This window comes from Saccoglossus kowalevskii, chromosome 5 (assembly GCF_978046115.1).
Source record: "Saccoglossus kowalevskii chromosome 5, keSacKowa6.1, whole genome shotgun sequence".
NCBI classification, from domain to species: domain Eukaryota; kingdom Metazoa; phylum Hemichordata; class Enteropneusta; family Harrimaniidae; genus Saccoglossus; species Saccoglossus kowalevskii.
Genome location: NC_140645.1, coordinates 6,078,126 through 6,098,234, shown reverse-complemented (window position 1 = coordinate 6,098,234; position 20,109 = coordinate 6,078,126). Strand labels below are relative to the sequence as shown.

General features: G+C 40.0%; 1 protein-coding gene across 1 annotated transcript in view; it reads right to left on the bottom strand.

Moving 5' to 3' along the window:
- Nucleotides 1-20,109, bottom strand: part of LOC100368850 (uncharacterized) — a 31,674-nt gene that overhangs the window by 8,727 nt on the left and 2,838 nt on the right. The window contains exons 2-5 of the mRNA XM_085499485.1: nt 16,643-16,724; nt 15,523-15,640; nt 3,114-3,119; nt 765-861 (exon numbers count right to left, since the gene is read on the bottom strand). Coding sequence (XP_085355611.1) covers nt 765-861; nt 3,114-3,119; nt 15,523-15,640; nt 16,643-16,724 — 303 coding nt within the window. The remainder of the gene's footprint in view (nt 1-764; nt 862-3,113; nt 3,120-15,522; nt 15,641-16,642; nt 16,725-20,109) is intronic.

The window sequence follows — 20,109 nt, the reverse complement described above, 5'->3', positions numbered from 1 at the left end:
AGAAGCTGTGTTTGTGAAAGTAATCCGAGAAGTTTGGGGAAAAGATGGTTAACAACTAAATAAATGTTATATATTTTACACTAGTTCCGCTTGCATTGCAAAATATGAATAAACTCATGTAACACTACTTCTCTGACACTGTCCACAAGAGACTCCAGTTGTGATGTAACATAGCAGCCGAACAAAACGGGGCAGATTTGAGATGACTCAAGGCGGTGAATAGGCAATGTAATCTAGTAATGTCAGTTACACACTGGTCAGCTACTGGTCAAACACCATTGCTTGCTATAACAGTGAAAGTAGCCGTGTATCCATCATTTGCATCGTTCTGAGGTAGCCTGCCAATCATGGGTGACCCTAGAACCGATGTGTGATTGTGTTTTGAAAGTTGTATTTGACCTCAGTTAAATTGAATGATTTAATTGAGTGTGCAAAATCCATCAATCAGCGTTCTTGTATCAGCAACTAGCAGAAATTTAAATTTAAACAAATAAATTTTGTCATCTTATATTACGGCATAACTCAACTGACATAGACATGTGACTTCGCATTCGATTTCCCATGGAAACACGTCACAACACTTGACTTTGTGTTTCATTAATCATCATGGCAATGTACCAGAGCATGTGCCATTGAGAGTGATTACAGGTTTATAGTGGGAATTCTGCCAAAGTACAATGGTGAGATGATAGCCGAATAAATTAACCTTGGCTGGTGAAGATGATGTGTATTATGAATATATTATTACTATTCATTAAACTAACCTTGTGGATCTGTAGCACCGCCCAATAACAGCTCTTCATATTTCTTCTGTAATTCAACAATATATTGACTTGCTTCTTCTAAAATGTAATTTTTTCCCTACAGTAAACAATAAGCACCAAGAGTTGATAATATCATCACAAATAGAGGAGGGGAGGAGAAGGGTCCACTGTGATAAAGTGAGGGATTCTGGAAGAGCAAACTAAATGTTGATGTTAATTGGAATTCAATAATTCCCATCAGTATCCTACCTATTAACCTTTTTACCAGTTTAACACAAATGCACAAAATAGTCCTGTTTATATTCTGCCCTTTTCTTCATAAGATTGGGACAATAATAGCCAATATTTTTAAATAAAAACTGAAAACTGACTCAAATTTTGTCTGTTAGCTCCAAAATTAAGGTTCATTTCCAGAAATATTGAAGAATATAAGAACAACGTGCAGAAAGGTTACTGACATCCACTTTGAGCTAGACCTTAGGCAAAGCAGGTGAGACTAATACCAGTAACAAAGGTTACTGACATCCACTTTGAGCTAGACCTTAGGCAAAGCAGGTGAGACTAATACCAGTAACAAAGGTTACTGACATCCACTTTGAGCTAGACCTTAGGCAAAGCAGGTGAGACTAATACCAGTAACAAAGGTTACTGACATCCACATTGAGCTAGACCTTAGGCAAAGCAGGTGAGACTAATACCAGTAACAAAGGTAACTGACATCCACTTTGAGCTAGACCTTAGGCAAAGCAGGTGAGACTAATACCAGTAACAAAGGTTACTGACATCCACTTTGAGCTAGACCTTAGGCAAAGCAGGTGAGACTAATACCAGTAACAAAGGTTACTGACATCCACTTTGAGCTAGACCTTAGGCAAAGCAGGTGAGACTAATACCAGTAACAAAGGTTACTGACATCCACTTTGAGCTAGACCTTAGGCAAAGCAGGTGAGACTAATACCAGTAACAAAGGTTACTGACATCCACTTTGAGCTAGACCTTAGACAAAGCAGGTGAGACTAATACCAGTAACAAAGGTTACTGACATCCACTTTGAGCTAGACCTTAGGCAAAGCAGGTGAGACTAATACCAGTAACAAAGGTTACTGACATCCACTTTGAGCTAGACCTTAGGCAAAGCAGGTGAGACTAATACCAGTAACAAAGGTTACTGACATCCACTTTGAGCTAGACCTTAGGCAAAGCAGGTGAGACTAATACCAGTAACAAAGGTTACTGACATCCACTTTGAGCTAGACCTTAGGCAAAGCAGGTGAGACTAATACCAGTAACAAAGGTTACTGACATCCACTTTGAGCTAGACCTTAGGCAAAGCAGGTGAGACTAATACCAGTAACAAAGGTTACTGACATCCACATTGAGCTAGACCTTAGGCAAAGCAGGTGAGACTAATACCAGTAACAAAGGTTACTGACATCCACTTTGAGCTAGACCTTAGGCAAAGCAGGTGAGACTAATACCAGTAACAAAGGTTACTGACATCCACTTTGAGCTAGACCTTAGGCAAAGCAGGTGAGACTAATACCAGTAACAAAGGTTACTGACATCCACTTTGAGCTAGACCTTAGGCAAAGCAGGTGAGACTAATACCAGTAACAAAGGTTACTGACATCCACACTGAGCTAGACCTTAGGCAAAGCAGGTGAGACTAATACCAGTAACAAAGGTTACTGACATCCACTTTGAGCTAGACCTTAGGCAAAGCAGGTGGGACTAATACCAGTAACAAAGGTTACTGACATCCACTTTGAGCTAGACCTTAGGCAAAGCAGGTGAGACTAATACCAGTAACAAAGGTTACTGACATCCACTTTGAGCTAGACCTTAGGCAAAGCAGGTGAGACTAATACCAGTAACAAAGGTTACTGACATCCACTTTGAGCTAGACCTTAGGCAAAGCAGGTGAGACTAATACCAGTAACAAAGGTTACTGACATCCACTTTGAGCTAGACCTTAGGCAAAGCAGGTGAGACTAATACCAGTAACAAAGGTTACTGACATCCACTTTGAGCTAGACCTTAGGCAAAGCAGGTGAGACTAATACCAGTAACAAAGGTTACTGACATCCACTTTGAGCTAGACCTTAGGCAAAGCAGGTGAGACTAATACCAGTAACAAAGGTTACTGACATCCACTTTGAGCTAGACCTTAGGCAAAGCAGGTGAGACTAATACCAGTAACAAAGGTTACTGACATCCACTTTGAGCTAGACCTTAGGCAAAGCAGGTGAGACTAATACCACTAACAAAGGTTACTGACATCCACTTTGAGCTAGACCTTAGGCAAAGCAGGTGAGACTAATACCACTAACAAAGGTTACTGACATCCACTTTGACCTAGACCTTAGGCAAAGCAGGTGAGACTAATACCACTAACAAAGGTTACTGACATCCACTTTGAGCTAGACCTTAGGCAAAGCAGGTGAGACTAATACCAGTAACAAGGGTTACTGACATCCACTTTGAGCTAGACCTTAGGCAAAGCAGGTGAGACTAATACCAGTAACAAAGGTTACTGACATCCACTTTGAGCTAGACCTTCGGCAAAGCAGGTGAGACTAATACCAGTAACAAAGGTTACTGACATCCACTTTGAGCTAGACCTTAGGCAAAGCAGGTGAGACTAATACCACCAACAAAGGTTACTGACATCCACTTTGAGCTAGACCTTAGGCAAAGCAGGTGAGACTAATACCAGTAACAAAGGTTACTGACATCCACTTTGAGCTAGACCTTCGGCAAAGCAGGTGAGACTAATACCAGTAACAAAGATTACTGACATCCACTTTGAGCTAGACCTTAGGCAAAGCAGGTGAGACTAATACCAGTAACAAAGGTTACTGACATCCACTTTGAGCTAGACCTTAGGCAAAGCAGGTGAGACTAATACCAGTAACAAAGGTTACTGACATCCACTTTGAGCTAGACCTTAGGCAAAGCAGGTGAGACTAATACCAGTAACAAAGGTTACTGACATCCACTTTGAGCTAGACCTTAGACAAAGCAGGTGAGACTAATACCAGTAACAAAGGTTACTGACATCCACTTTGAGCTAGACCTTAGGCAAAGCAGGTGAGACTAATACCAGTAACAAAGGTTACTGACATCCACTTTGAGCTAGACCTTAGGCAAAGCAGGTGAGACTAATACCAGTAACAAAGGTTACTGACATCCACTTTGAGCTAGACCATAGGCAAAGCAGGTGAGACTAATACCAGTAACAAAGGTTACTGACATCCACTTTGAGCTAGACCTTAGGCAAAGCAGGTGAGACTAATACCAGTAACAAAGGTTACTGACATCCACTTTGAGCTAGACCTTAGGCAAAGCAGGTGAGACTAATACCAGTAACAAAGGTTACTGACATCCACTTTGAGCTAGACCTTAGGCAAAGCAGGTGAGACTAATACTAATAACAAAGGTTACTGACATCCACTTTGAGCTAGACCTTAGGCAAAGCAGGTGAGACTAATACCAGTAACAAAGGTTACTGACATCCACTTTGAGCTAGACCTTAGGCAAAGCAGGTGAGACTAATACCAGTAACAAAGGTTACTGACATCCACTTTGAGCTAGACCTTAGGCAAAACAGGTGAGACTAATACTAATAACAAAGGTTACTGACATCCACTTTGAGCTAGACCTTAGGCAAAGCAGGTGAGACTAATACCAGTAACAAAGGTTACTGACATCCACTTTGAGCTAGACCTTAGGCAAAGCAGGTGAGACTAATACCACTAACAAAGGTTACTGACATCCACTTTGAGCTAGACCTTAGGCAAAGCAGGTGAGACTAATACCAGTAACAAAGGTTACTGACATCCACTTTGAGCTAGACCTTAGGCAAAGCAGGTGAGACTAATACCACTAACAAAGGTTACTGACATCCACTTTGAGCTAGACCTTAGGCAAAGCAGGTGAGACTAATACCAGTAACAAAGGTTACTGACATCCACTTTGAGCTAGACCTTAGGCAAAGCAGGTGAGACTAATACCACTAACAAAGGTTACTGACATCCACTTTGAGCTAGACCTTAGGCAAAGCAGGTGAGACTAATACCAGTAACAAAGGTTACTGACATCCACTTTGAGCTAGACCTTAGGCAAAGCAGGTGAGACTAATACCAGTAACAAAGGTTACTGACATCCACTTTGAGCTAGACCTTAGGCAAAGCAGGTGAGACTAATACCAGTAACAAAGGTTACTGACATCCACTTTGAGCTAGACCTTAGGCAAAGCAGGTGAGACTAATACCAGTAACAAAGGTTACTGACATCCACTTTGAGCTAGACCTTAGGCAAAGCAGGTGAGACTAATACCACTAACAAAGGTTACTGACATCCACTTTGAGCTAGACCTTAGGCAAAGCAGGTGAGACTAATACCACTAACAAAGGTTACTGACATCCACTTTGAGCTAGACCTTAGGCAAAGCAGGTGAGACTAATACCACTAACAAAGGTTACTGACATCCACTTTGAGCTAGACCTTAGGCAAAGCAGGTGAGACTAATACCAGTAACAAAGGTTACTGACATCCACTTTGAGCTAGACCTTAGGCAAAGCAGGTGAGACTAATACTAATAACAAAGATTACTGACATCCACTTTGAGCTAGACCTTAGGCAAAGCAGGTGAGACTAATACCAGTAACAAAGGTTACTGACATCCACTTTGAGCTAGACCTTAGGCAAAGCAGGTGAGACTAATACCAGTAACAAAGGTTACTGACATCCACTTTGAGCTAGACCTTAGGCAAAGCAGGTGAGACTAATACCACTAACAAAGGTTACTGACATCCACTTTGAGCTAGACCTTAGGCAAAGCAGGTGAGACTAATACCAGTAACAAAGGTTACTGACATCCACTTTGAGCTAGACCTTAGGCAAAGCAGGTGAGACTAATACCAGTAACAAAGGTTACTGACATCCACTTTGAGCTAGACCTTAGGCAAAGCAGGTGAGACTAATACCAGTAACAAAGGTTACTGACATCCACTTTGAGCTAGACCTTAGGCAAAGCAGGTGAGACTAATACTAATAACAAAGGTTACTGACATCCACTTTGAGCTAGACCTTAGGCAAAGCAGGTGAGACTAATACCAGTAACAAAGGTTACTGACATCCACTTTGAGCTAGACCTTAGGCAAAGCAGGTGAGACTAATACCAGTAACAAAGGTTACTGACATCCACTTTGAGCTAGACCTTAGGCAAAGCAGGTGAGACTAATACCAGTAACAAAGGTTACTGACATCCACTTTGAGCTAGACCTTAGGCAAAGCAGGTGAGACTAATACCAGTAACAAAGGTTACTGACATCCACTTTGAGCTAGACCTTAGGCAAAGCAGGTGAGACTAATACCAGTAACAAAGGTTACTGACATCCACTTTGAGCTAGACCTTAGGCAAAGCAGGTGAGACTAATACCAGTAACAAAGGTTACTGACATCCACTTTGAGCTAGACCTTAGGCAAAGCAGGTGAGACTAATACCACTAACAAAGGTTACTGACATCCACTTTGAGCTAGACCTTAGGCAAAGCAGGTGAGACTAATACCACTAACAAAGGTTACTGACATCCACTTTGAGCTAGACCTTAGGCAAAGCAGGTGAGACTAATACCAGTAACAAAGGTTACTGACATCCACTTTGAGCTAGACCTTAGGCAAAGCAGGTGAGACTAATACCAGTAACAAAGGTAACTGACATCCACTTTGAGCTAGACCTTAGGCAAAGCAGGTGAGACTAATACCAGTAACAAAGGTTACTGACATCCACTTTGAGCTAGACCTTAGGCAAAGCAGGTGAGACTAATACCAGTAACAAAGTTTACTGACATCCACTTTGAGCTAGACTTTAGCCAAAGCAGGTGAGACTAATACCAGTAACAAAGGTTACTGACATCCACTTTGAGCTAGACCTTAGGCAAAGCAGGTGAGACTAATACCAGTAACAAAGGTTACTGACATCCACTTTGAGCTAGACCATAGGCAAAGCAGGTGAGACTAATACCAGTAACAAAGGTTACTGACATCCACTTTGAGCTAGACCTTAGGCAAAGCAGGTGAGACTAATACCAGTAACAAAGGTTACTGACATCCACTTTGAGCTAGACCTTAGGCAAAGCAGGTGAGACTAATACCAGTAACAAAGGTTACTGACATCCACTTTGAGCTAGACCTTAGGCAAAGCAGGTGAGACTAATACCAGTAACAAAGGTTACTGACATCCACTTTGAGCTAGACCTTAGGCAAAGCAGGTGAGACTAATACCAGTAACAAAGGTTACTGACATCCACTTTGAGCTAGACCTTAGGCAAAGCAGGTGAGACTAATACTAATAACAAAGGTTACTGACATCCACTTTGAGCTAGACCTTAGGCAAAGCAGGTGAGACTAATACCAGTAACAAAGGTTACTGACATCCACTTTGAGCTAGACCTTAGGCAAAGCAGGTGAGACTAATACCAGTAACAAAGGTTACTGACATCCACTTTGAGCTAGACCTTAGGCAAAGCAGGTGAGACTAATACCAGTAACAAAGGTTACTGACATCCACTTTGAGCTAGACCTTAGGCAAAGCAGGTGAGACTAATACCACTAACAAAGGTTACTGACATCCACTTTGAGCTAGACCTTAGGCAAAGCAGGTGAGACTAATACCACTAACAAAGGTTACTGACATCCACTTTGAGCTAGACCTTAGGCAAAGCAGGTGAGACTAATACCACTAACAAAGGTTACTGACATCCACTTTGAGCTAGACCTTAGGCAAAGCAGGTGAGACTAATACCAGTAACAAAGGTTACTGACATCCACTTTGAGCTAGACCTTAGGCAAAGCAGGTGAGACTAATACTAATAACAAAGGTTACTGACATCCACTTTGAGCTAGACCTTAGGCAAAGCAGGTGAGACTAATACCAGTAACAAAGGTTACTGACATCCACTTTGAGCTAGACCTTAGGCAAAGCAGGTGAGACTAATACCAGTAACAAAGGTTACTGACATCCACTTTGAGCTAGACCTTAGGCAAAGCAGGTGAGACTAATACCACTAACAAAGGTTACTGACATCCACTTTGAGCTAGACCTTAGGCAAAGCAGGTGAGACTAATACCAGTAACAAAGGTTACTGACATCCACTTTGAGCTAGACCTTAGGCAAAGCAGGTGAGACTAATACCAGTAACAAAGGTTACTGACATCCACTTTGAGCTAGACCTTAGGCAAAGCAGGTGAGACTAATACCAGTAACAAAGGTTACTGACATCCACTTTGAGCTAGACCTTAGGCAAAGCAGGTGAGACTAATACTAATAACAAAGGTTACTGACATCCACTTTGAGCTAGACCTTAGGCAAAGCAGGTGAGACTAATACCAGTAACAAAGGTTACTGACATCCACTTTGAGCTAGACCTTAGGCAAAGCAGGTGAGACTAATACCAGTAACAAAGGTTACTGACATCCACTTTGAGCTAGACCTTAGGCAAAGCAGGTGAGACTAATACCAGTAACAAAGGTTACTGACATCCACTTTGAGCTAGACCTTAGGCAAAGCAGGTGAGACTAATACCAGTAACAAAGGTTACTGACATCCACTTTGAGCTAGACCTTAGGCAAAGCAGGTGAGACTAATACCAGTAACAAAGGTTACTGACATCCACTTTGAGCTAGACCTTAGGCAAAGCAGGTGAGACTAATACCAGTAACAAAGGTTACTGACATCCACTTTGAGCTAGACCTTAGGCAAAGCAGGTGAGACTAATACCACTAACAAAGGTTACTGACATCCACTTTGAGCTAGACCTTAGGCAAAGCAGGTGAGACTAATACCACTAACAAAGGTTACTGACATCCACTTTGAGCTAGACCTTAGGCAAAGCAGGTGAGACTAATACCAGTAACAAAGGTTACTGACATCCACTTTGAGCTAGACCTTAGGCAAAGCAGGTGAGACTAATACCAGTAACAAAGGTAACTGACATCCACTTTGAGCTAGACCTTAGGCAAAGCAGGTGAGACTAATACCAGTAACAAAGGTTACTGACATCCACTTTGAGCTAGACCTTAGGCAAAGCAGGTGAGACTAATACCAGTAACAAAGTTTACTGACATCCACTTTGAGCTAGACTTTAGTCAAAGCAGGTGAGACTAATACCAGTAACAAAGGTTACTGACATCCACTTTGAGCTAGACCTTAGGCAAAGCAGGTGAGACTAATACCAGTAACAAAGGTTACTGACATCCACTTTGAGCTAGACCATAGGCAAAGCAGGTGAGACTAATACCAGTAACAAAGGTTACTGACATCCACTTTGAGCTAGACCTTAGGCAAAGCAGGTGAGACTAATACCAGTAACAAAGGTTACTGACATCCACTTTGAGCTAGACCTTAGGCAAAGCAGGTGAGACTAATACCAGTAACAAAGGTTACTGACATCCACTTTGAGCTAGACCTTAGGCAAAGCAGGTGAGACTAATACCAGTAACAAAGGTTACTGACATCCACTTTGAGCTAGACCTTAGGCAAAGCAGGTGAGACTAATACCAGTAACAAAGGTTACTGACATCCACTTTGAGCTAGACCTTAGGCAAAGCAGGTGAGACTAATACCAGTAACAAAGGTTACTGACATCCACTTTGAGCTAGACCTTAGGCAAAGCAGGTGAGACTAATACCAGTAACAAAGGTTACTGACATCCACTTTGAGCTAGACCTTAGGCAAAGCAGGTGAGACTAATACCAGTAACAAAGGTTACTGACATCCACTTTGAGCTAGACCTTAGGCAAAGCAGGTGAGACTAATACCAGTAACAAAGGTTACTGACATCCACTTTGAGCTAGACCTTAGGCAAAGTAGGTGAGACTAATACCAGTAACAAAGGTTACTGACATCCACTTTGAGCTAGACCTTAGGCAAAGCAGGTGAGACTAATACCAGTAACAAAGGTTACTGACATCCACTTTGAGCTAGACCTTAGGCAAAGCAGGTGAGACTAATACCAGTAACAAAGGTTACTGACATCCACTTTGAGCTAGACCTTAGGCAAAGCAGGTGAGACTAATACCAGTAACAAAGGTTACTGACATCCACTTTGAGCTAGACCTTAGGCAAAGCAGGTGAGACTAATACCAGTAACAAAGGTTACTGACATCCACTTTGAGCTAGACCTTAGGCAAAGCAGGTGAGACTAATACCAGTAACAAAGGTTACTGACATCCACTTTGAGCTAGACCTTAGGCAAAGCAGGTGAGACTAATACCAGTAACAAAGGTTACTGACATCCACTTTGAGCTAGACCTTAAGCAAAGCAGGTGAGACTAATACCAGTAACAAAGGTTACTGACATCCACTTTGAGCTAGACCTTAGGCAAAGCAGGTGAGACTAATACCACTAACAAAGGTTACTGACATCCACTTTGAGCTAGACCTTAGGCAAAGCAGGTGAGACTAATACCAGTAACAAAGTTTACTGACATCCACTTTGAGCTAGACCTTAGGCAAAGCAGGTGAGACTAATACCAGTAACAAAGGTTACTGACATCCACTTTGAGCTAGACCTTAGGCAAAGCAGGTGAGACTAATACCAGTAACAAAGGTTACTGACATCCACTTTGAGCTAGACCATAGGCAAAGCAGGTGAGACTAATACCAGTAACAAAGGTTACTGACATCCACTTTGAGCTAGACCTTAGGCAAAGCAGGTGAGACTAATACCAGTAACAAAGGTTACTGACATCCACTTTGAGCTAGACCTTAGGCAAAGCAGGTGAGACTAATACCAGTAACAAAGGTTACTGACATCCACTTTGAGCTAGACCTTAGGCAAAGCAGGTGAGACTAATACCAGTAACAAAGGTTACTGACATCCACTTTGAGCTAGACCTTAGGCAAAGCAGGTGAGACTAATACCAGTAACAAAGGTTACTGACATCCACTTTGAGCTAGACCTTAGGCAAAGCAGGTGAGACTAATACCAGTAACAAAGGTTACTGACATCCACTTTGAGCTAGACCTTAGGCAAAGCAGGTGAGACTAATACCAGTAACAAAGGTTACTGACATCCACTTTGAGCTAGACCTTAGGCAAAGCAGGTGAGACTAATACCAGTAACAAAGGTTACTGACATCCACTTTGAGCTAGACCTTAGGCAAAGCAGGTGAGACTAATACCAGTAACAAAGGTTACTGACATCCACATTGAGCTAGACCTTAGGCAAAGCAGGTGAGACTAATACCAGTAACAAAGGTTACTGACATCCACTTTGAGCTAGACCTTAGGCAAAGTAGGTGAGACTAATACCAGTAACAAAGGTTACTGACATCCACTTTGAGCTAGACCTTAGGCAAAGCAGGTGAGACTAATACCAGTAACAAAGGTTACTGACATCCACTTTGAGCTAGACCTTAGGCAAAGCAGGTGAGACTAATACCAGTAACAAAGGTTACTGACATCCACTTTGAGCTAGACCTTAGGCAAAGCAGGTGAGACTAATACCAGTAACAAAGGTTACTGACATCCACTTTGAGCTAGACCTTAGGCAAAGCAGGTGAGACTAATACCAGTAACAAAGGTTACTGACATCCACTTTGAGCTAGACCTTAGGCAAAGCAGGTGAGACTAATACCAGTAACAAAGGTTACTGACATCCACTTTGAGCTAGACCTTAGGCAAAGCAGGTGAGACTAATACCAGTAACAAAGGTTACTGACATCCACTTTGAGCTAGACCTTAAGCAAAGCAGGTGAGACTAATACCAGTAACAAAGGTTACTGACATCCACTTTGAGCTAGACCTTAGGCAAAGCAGGTGAGACTAATACCACTAACAAAGGTTACTGACATCCACTTTGAGCTAGACCTTAGGCAAAGCAGGTGAGACTAATACCAGTAACAAAGGTTACTGACATCCACTTTGAGCTAGACCTTAGGCAAAGCAGGTGAGACTAATACCAGTAACAAAAGTTACTGACATCCACTTTGAGCTAGACCTTAGGCAAAGCAGGTGAGACTAATACCAGTAACAAAGGTTACTGACATCCACTTTGAGCTAGACCTTAGGCAAAGCAGGTGAGACTAATACCAGTAACAAAGGTTACTGACATCCACTTTGAGCTAGACCTTAGGCAAAGCAGGTGAGACTAATACCAGTAACAAAGGTTACTGACATCCACTTTGAGCTAGACCTTAGGCAAAGCAGGTGAGACTAATACCAGTAACAAAGGTTACTGACATCCACTTTGAGCTAGACCTTAGGCAAAGCAGGTGAGACTAATACCAGTAACAAAGGTTACTGACATCCACTTTGAGCTAGACCTTAGGCAAAGCAGGTGAGACTAATACCAGTAACAAAGGTTACTGACATCCACTTTGAGCTAGACCTTAGGCAAAGCAGGTGAGACTAATACCAGTAACAAAGGTTACTGACATCCACTTTGAGCTAGACCTTAGGCAAAGCAGGTGAGACTAATACCAGTAACAAAGGTTACTGACATCCACTTTGAGCTAGACCTTAGGCAAAGCAGGTGAGACTAATACCAGTAACAAAGGTTACTGACATCCACTTTGAGCTAGACCTTAGGCAAAGCAGGTGAGACTAATACCAGTAACAAAGGTTACTGACATCCACTTTGAGCTAGACCTTAGGCAAAGCAGGTGAGACTAATACCAGTAACAAAGGTTACTGACATCCACTTTGAGCTAGACCTTAGGCAAAGCAGGTGAGACTAATACCAGTAACAAAGGTTACTGACATCCACTTTGAGCTAGACCTTAGGCAAAGCAGGTGAGACTAATACCAGTAACAAAGGTTACTGACATCCACTTTGAGCTAGACCTTAGGCAAAGCAGTTGAGACTAATACCAGTAACAAAGGTTACTGACATCCACTTTGAGCTAGACCTTAGGCAAAGCAGGTGAGACTAATACCAGTAACAAAGGTTACTGACATCCACTTTGAGCTAGACCTTAGGCAAAGCAGGTGAGACTAATACCAGTAACAAAGGTTACTGACATCCACTTTGAGCTAGACCTTAGGCAAAGCAGGTGAGACTAATACCAGTAACAAAGGTTACTGACATCCACTTTGAGCTAGACCTTAGGCAAAGCAGGTGAGACTAATACCAGTTTTGTGTCTAGCAATGTTTCACTGTAACTATGGTGACAGTGATCTACAAAGATTAAACTAACAAAGGTTACTGACATCCACTTTGAGCTAGACCTTAGGCAAAGCAGGTGAGACTAATACCAGTTTTGTGTCTAGCAATGTTTCACTGTAACTATGGTGACAGTGATCTACACAGATTAAACTAACAAAGGTTACTGACATCCACTTTGAGCTAGACCTTAGGCAAAGCAGGTGAGACTAATACCAGTTTTGTGTCTAGCAATGTTTCACTGTAACTATGGTGACAGTGATCTACACAGATTAAACTAACAAAGGTTACTGACATCCGCTTTGAGCTAGACCTTAGGCAAAGCAGGTGAGACTAAAACCAGTTTTGTGTCTAGCAATGTTTCACTGTAACTATGGTGACAGTGATCTACACAGATTAAACTAACAAAGGTTACTGACATCCACTTTGAGCTAGACCTTAGGCAAAGCAGGTGAGACTAATACCAGTTTTGTGTCTAGCAATGTTTCACTGTAACTATGGTGACAGTGATCTACAAAGATTAAACTAACAAAGGTTACTGACATCCACTTTGAGCTAGACCTTAGGCAAAGCAGGTGAGACTAATACCAGTTTTGTGTCTAGCAATGTTTCACTGTAACTATGGTGACAGTGATCTACACAGATTAAACTAACAAAGGTTACTGACATCCACTTTGAGCTAGACCTTAGGCAAAGCAGGTGAGACTAATACCAGTAACAAAGGTTACTGACATCCACTTTGAGCTAGACCTTAGGCAAAGCAGGTGAGACTAATACCAGTAACAAAGGTTACTGACATCCACTTTGAGCTAGACCTTAGGCAAAGCAGGTGAGACTAATACCAGTAACAAAGGTTACTGACATCCACTTTGAGCTAGACCTTAGGCAAAGCAGGTGAGACTAATACCAGTAACAAAGGTTACTGACATCCACTTTGAGCTAGACCTTAGGCAAAGCAGGTGAGACTAATACCAGTAACAAAGGTTACTGACATCCACTTTGAGCTAGACCTTAGGCAAAGCAGGTGAGACTAATACCAGTAACAAAGGTTACTGACATCCACTTTGAGCTAGACCTTAGGCAAAGCAGTTGAGACTAATACCAGTAACAAAGGTTACTGACATCCACTTTGAGCTAGACCTTAGGCAAAGCAGGTGAGACTAATACCAGTAACAAAGGTTACTGACATCCACTTTGAGCTAGACCTTAGGCAAAGCAGGTGAGACTAATACCAGTAACAAAGGTTACTGACATCCACTTTGAGCTAGACCTTAGGCAAAGCAGGTGAGACTAATACCAGTAACAAAGGTTACTGACATCCACTTTGAGCTAGACCTTAGGCAAAGCAGGTGAGACTAATACCAGTTTTGTGTCTAGCAATGTTTCACTGTAACTATGGTGACAGTGATCTACAAAGATTAAACTAACAAAGGTTACTGACATCCACTTTGAGCTAGACCTTAGGCAAAGCAGGTGAGACTAATACCAGTTTTGTGTCTAGCAATGTTTCACTGTAACTATGGTGACAGTGATCTACACAGATTAAACTAACAAAGGTTACTGACATCCACTTTGAGCTAGACCTTAGGCAAAGCAGGTGAGACTAATACCAGTTTTGTGTCTAGCAATGTTTCACTGTAACTATGGTGACAGTGATCTACACAGATTAAACTAACAAAGGTTACTGACATCCGCTTTGAGCTAGACCTTAGGCAAAGCAGGTGAGACTAAAACCAGTTTTGTGTCTAGCAATGTTTCACTGTAACTATGGTGACAGTGATCTACACAGATTAAACTAACAAAGGTTACTGACATCCACTTTGAGCTAGACCTTAGGCAGAGCAGGTGAGACTAATACCAGTTTTGTGTCTAGCAATGTTTCACTGTAACTATGGTGACAGTGATCTACAAAGATTAAACTAACAAAGGTTACTGACATCCACTTTGAGCTAGACCTTAGGCAAAGCAGGTGAGACTAATACCAGTTTTGTGTCTAGCAATGTTTCACTGTAACTATGGTGACAGTGATCTACACAGATTAAACTAACAAAGGTTACTGACATCCACTTTGAGCTAGACCTTAGGCAAAGCAGGTGAGACTAATACCAGTAACAAAGGTTACTGACATCCACTTTGAGCTAGACCTTAGGCAAAGCAGGTGAGACTAATACCAGTAACAAAGGTTACTGACATCCACTTTGAGCTAGACCTTAGGCAAAGCAGGTGAGACTAATACCAGTAACAAAGGTTACTGACATCCACTTTGAGCTAGACCTTAGGCAAAGCAGGTGAGACTAATACCAGTAACAAAGGTTACTGACATCCACTTTGAGCTAGACCTTAGGCAAAGCAGGTGAGACTAATACCAGTAACAAAGGTTACTGACATCCACTTTGAGCTAGACCTTAGGCAAAGCAGGTGAGACTAATACCAGTAACAAAGGTTACTGACATCCACTTTGAGCTAGACCTTAGGCAAAGCAGGTGAGACTAATACCAGTTTTGTGTCTAGCAATGTTTCACTGTATCTATGGTGACAGTGATCTACACAGATTAGTCAATCAAACACAACATGTCATGCATACTAACCTTACTCAAATTAATGGATGGTATCAGCGAACCAATATGTAGTATACCACAGTTTATTTTATTTTTACGTCGTCTTTCAACTGCATTATGTGTATGTCGTCTTTTTAGTTTGCTTTCACTGTCAAATATAAGGAGAAGAATTAAGTCACTATAAAGGTCTATCTGAAATCACACAATATACACAGATTTAAACCAGTAATGAATTATCAGGGTCAATTGTTCCCCTACCCACAGTTTTTTTTATTCTTTCACAAAGTAATTTTTCAACTGGGGTTCTAGCTTAAAAGTTGCATGTTTTGACCAGCTCTATCAATTTCAGAGTGAAACAAAAATTTACTCAGCTCCACCCTAGGGATAGGGTAGGTTGTACTTCATTGAACCACATTGGCAGATTACAGTGAATTTTTCTAATGCCAAATAATACCATAGGTTATTTAAAATACCACCTGCCAAATTATTTCCAATTATAGTATTTTGTTGACTTGTCTGATCACCATACCACATTGACCACTATGTGACAGACAGTCAATATTTTGTTGACTTGTCTGATCACCATACCACATTGACCACTATGTGACAGACAGTCAATATTTTGTTGACTTGTCTGATCACCATACCACATTGACCACTATGTGACAGACAGTCAATATTTTGTTGACTTGTCTGATCACCATACCACATTGATCACTATGTGACAGACAGTCAATATTTTGTTGACTTGTCTGATCACCATACCACATTGATCACTATGTGACAGACAGTCAATATTTTGTTGACTTGTCTGATCACCATACCACATTGACCACTATGTGACAGACGATCAATATTGCATTTTAAAAAATTGCTGACCAGTAGATTTATTGCGGTATGCTCGGTGTTCTCAGAAACTGGTCACTATAATATAACACAGGGTTCTCCTCAGGGCTTTATAGTTTAGGGGTTCCCAACTGTTTAATTTTGGATAAACAATAGAACCAATTTAGCATAACAATGAATACAATAGAAGTCATTAACATATTCTATTGTTTTGCAAATTGTTCTGTAACAGACTATAGAAGTTGTCATATAAACCACAACAGTAGTATATTACACATATACCATGGTGACACTGAATACTAACCAGATATCTTCTTCAGAAGGAAACAGATACCCAGCTATTCTCATCGCATCCATAACAGAGTCCTCGACCGCAGCCTGGGATCCTGCGCGAAACATAATATGAAGTGTTATTATACATCTGTCACTGTACCGCCATAAGTTACCCCAGTACAATGTACCGTAATTTTGCAGTATTGCACTGGGTATTTTCATCCTACTATATCGGGAAACACGAATTACAAATACGTGTGTAAGCGTCCTCTAATAATAATAAAAACAAACATGGCTGCCCCCAGGGTTTGACCGAACGTTGCGTGTCAGTCGATACTTTCACTGTACTGTCTTCGTGCATACTTTGCAGTATCCTCATAATAACCTCATATTACACTTACATGTATTGTAATGTGTCCAACAACAAAGTATTTTATCGCCACTTCTTTTCATTTCTTCATTCATTCATTTAATTTCTTGGTGTTTACCACAATTACACTGTTGTTCACATTGTATCCTTGTAAATTATTCTCTGATATTTGTGCCTGATTTGGTCATATTCTGTTCAACAATTATAGGTTTGGGGCATCATTAAATACTGTAAAGACTTTTCGGGTATTTTGTATGGAATGTATTTTCACTGATTTTTGATGAGTTGAAAAAAAGTATATTCGCTGGATTTTATTTTCACTGAATCATTCCTTCAGCAAAAATTAACTACAAGCACAATAAAGTATTTTATAATAACCTAAACTCATATGCAACTAAATAGAAGCTAAAGGAAATATTTTTAAAAAAGTATTTAGACAGGGGGACTGAGAAGTAATGAAAAATGGTGTCGTGCCGGAAAGCTGGAAGACATTTCATTCAACAAATATTTGGGTGTGACATCATCCTGTTTTGGTCTGTTGAGTTATGCAGAGTATCCAACAAAACTGCAAATTTGCATTGTTTGCAGTCAAGGCCAAGGCCAAATAAATTTATAGTTTGTTTCTGGTAACATTAAAAACAAAAATATGGAAAACAATAGTAAAATGTCCTAAAACAAACAAAACATGCAATTATCCATGTTTTATTGATCAATATTCTTCAAAATGAGCACAATGACCCCATTTATTTTATTCATCATTTTAACATGAAATATCAAATATGTAAAATAAATAGAATACAATATTTTGTGTATTTTAATTCAAACTATATAATTTAAGAATCAAAACTAATAGAAAACTGTGTGGAATACAAAGAATATTGAATTTCATTTTTATATTACATGTATATTTCCATTCTGTCACAAATTAATTAAGATTGAAGGATATTCCAAAATATTATTAATATACGTTTCAATCTCTTGAAATTTCTTTTTTGGATGAAATCACAGTCCTGTTGTTTTGCAAAACTCGTTTACTATGAATGAAAACGTAACCCAACCAGAAGTAATGCAATATAACTCACTGTTTTGCAAAATACAAATACTGATAATTCAAATGTAATAATTTGTAAAAATAAGCTGATATTAATATTATTATTTTATTAGTAAAACATAGAACTATATTGCAATACCACTGGTTGGGATGATTGTTTTGCTCACGTTGAAATAATTTTCCTTGCATCAAACAAACGTAACAAGTTATTTTCATACAGTTTTGTATATTCAACACAACAATGATTAAGGGTCCAACCAAACATATAACTAAGGGCTAGAAACCCTTTTGTTTGAATTTGTCTTTCACTTCTGATTTTTTTTGTGAGCTTGTTCGAGGAATTGCTATTGTGAACTGATGCAGCTGACCTGAAAGCTTAATTTGTAGTCTGGTTCAGTGGTTGGATTTAATAAAACCAGAAAGTACTCAACTGTCTTATTTCCAGGATTTTCAGCAATCTGAAATGGTCATATTCTAGCACCTCTTGTGAATTTTTTGCAATATAATTGGTATAAAATGCTTACTGTAAAATACTTTTATTTCCACTTGAAAGGGATGATTCAGTGAAAATAAAATCCAGCGAATATACATGTACCTATTTTCCTGCATTTCACATTATTCAAAAATAAATTCCATATTTAATTTCGCTGAAAAGGCATTTGGGTGTTTTGTATGGAATTTATTTTCACTGATTTTTGACGAATGTGAGACATAGGGGGAAAAGCGTATTCGCTGGAATTTATTTTCACTGATTTTTGACGAATGTGAGACATAGGGGGAAAAGTGTATTCGCTGGAATTTATTTTCACTGATTTTTGACGAATGTGAGACATAGGGGGAAAAGTGTATTCGCTGGATTTTATTTTCACTGAATCCTTTCAGCAAAATAGCGTCAATAAATTCCAAGCGAAAATAAAGTATTCTACAGTAACACCCAAAGTATTTTACAGTATATGATGATCTTAAAGTTGGTTTGTAGCATGTACATGTATGTACCAACTAAATTAAAGTTTTACAATAGATGTATGATTTGTTATGTGGTTTGTTTTTCATCTTGGATTTTGGGCCTCAAAAAAATTATGTTTCTGGTCAGCATTTTCTCTCATTTATTTCGGCATGGAACAGCGCCCTCTGTTGATGAAGTGATGCAACCGGCAAAATTTGTGTGCTGTATATTCTAGCAATTTTTTCTTAGTGATGTTGCTTTGAAGCAATGACATATGTACTATCAATATTTTGCATATATAAGACATGAAACTTTTGGCACAACAATTAATTTACAAAAAACATGCTGCTTAAATATCACTAACCACAATATTCTGAGAACTGGCTTGTATGTAGCAATTGCATCAAAGTTTGAGAATCATTTAAAAGGATTCGTTTCATTGTAAAGAATTGGACCCCTATAATGCTGTTTACAGCTATAAGTTATGGTGTTATTGCTGTGTGATTTTAATTTGAGCTGCATGGGATACTTTTACTTGTGGTCTTGCACTGACAATATTTGAACATTTTCTATCGTCAGAGGCATGAAGTGATTGGCCTTCAGATCGATGTGTGAGGCACTGGTGAATGTGTATCACTGAATTGCACTGGTAACTATGTGTACATTTGTAGGACTGATTATACTCATTATATCTGTAAGTAGGTCAGTAATCTAGTACAGGGTTCACATGTGTAGCAAAACGTGACCCAGAGTTAATTATTTTATTCACACCAAGGGTAGTTTAGCTGGGGGTCAGAGGGCTGGTCTCTACCCTGAGTTTGATGCCCCCCCCCCAGATGAGATAAATGTTAATTAAAGATTTCAGGTTAAAACAGTACCTTCTAACAGTGACTTAATGAGAGGTGAATACATGTATGTGACATAGAGTTATATATAGACTAATAAGACAGGTTTAGTCCAATCACTCCAATGATAAGAAGAGTTTACAAAGTGATCAAACTCATTAGCATGTATGAACATTTAGCTTACAAGTGTCTGCATTTTACTGAATAGCTGAGCCCCAGTGGGTTATCAATCAAATGATAATTTGAGTTGATCAAATGATAAGTTGACCATCTTGAGTAATGTCTT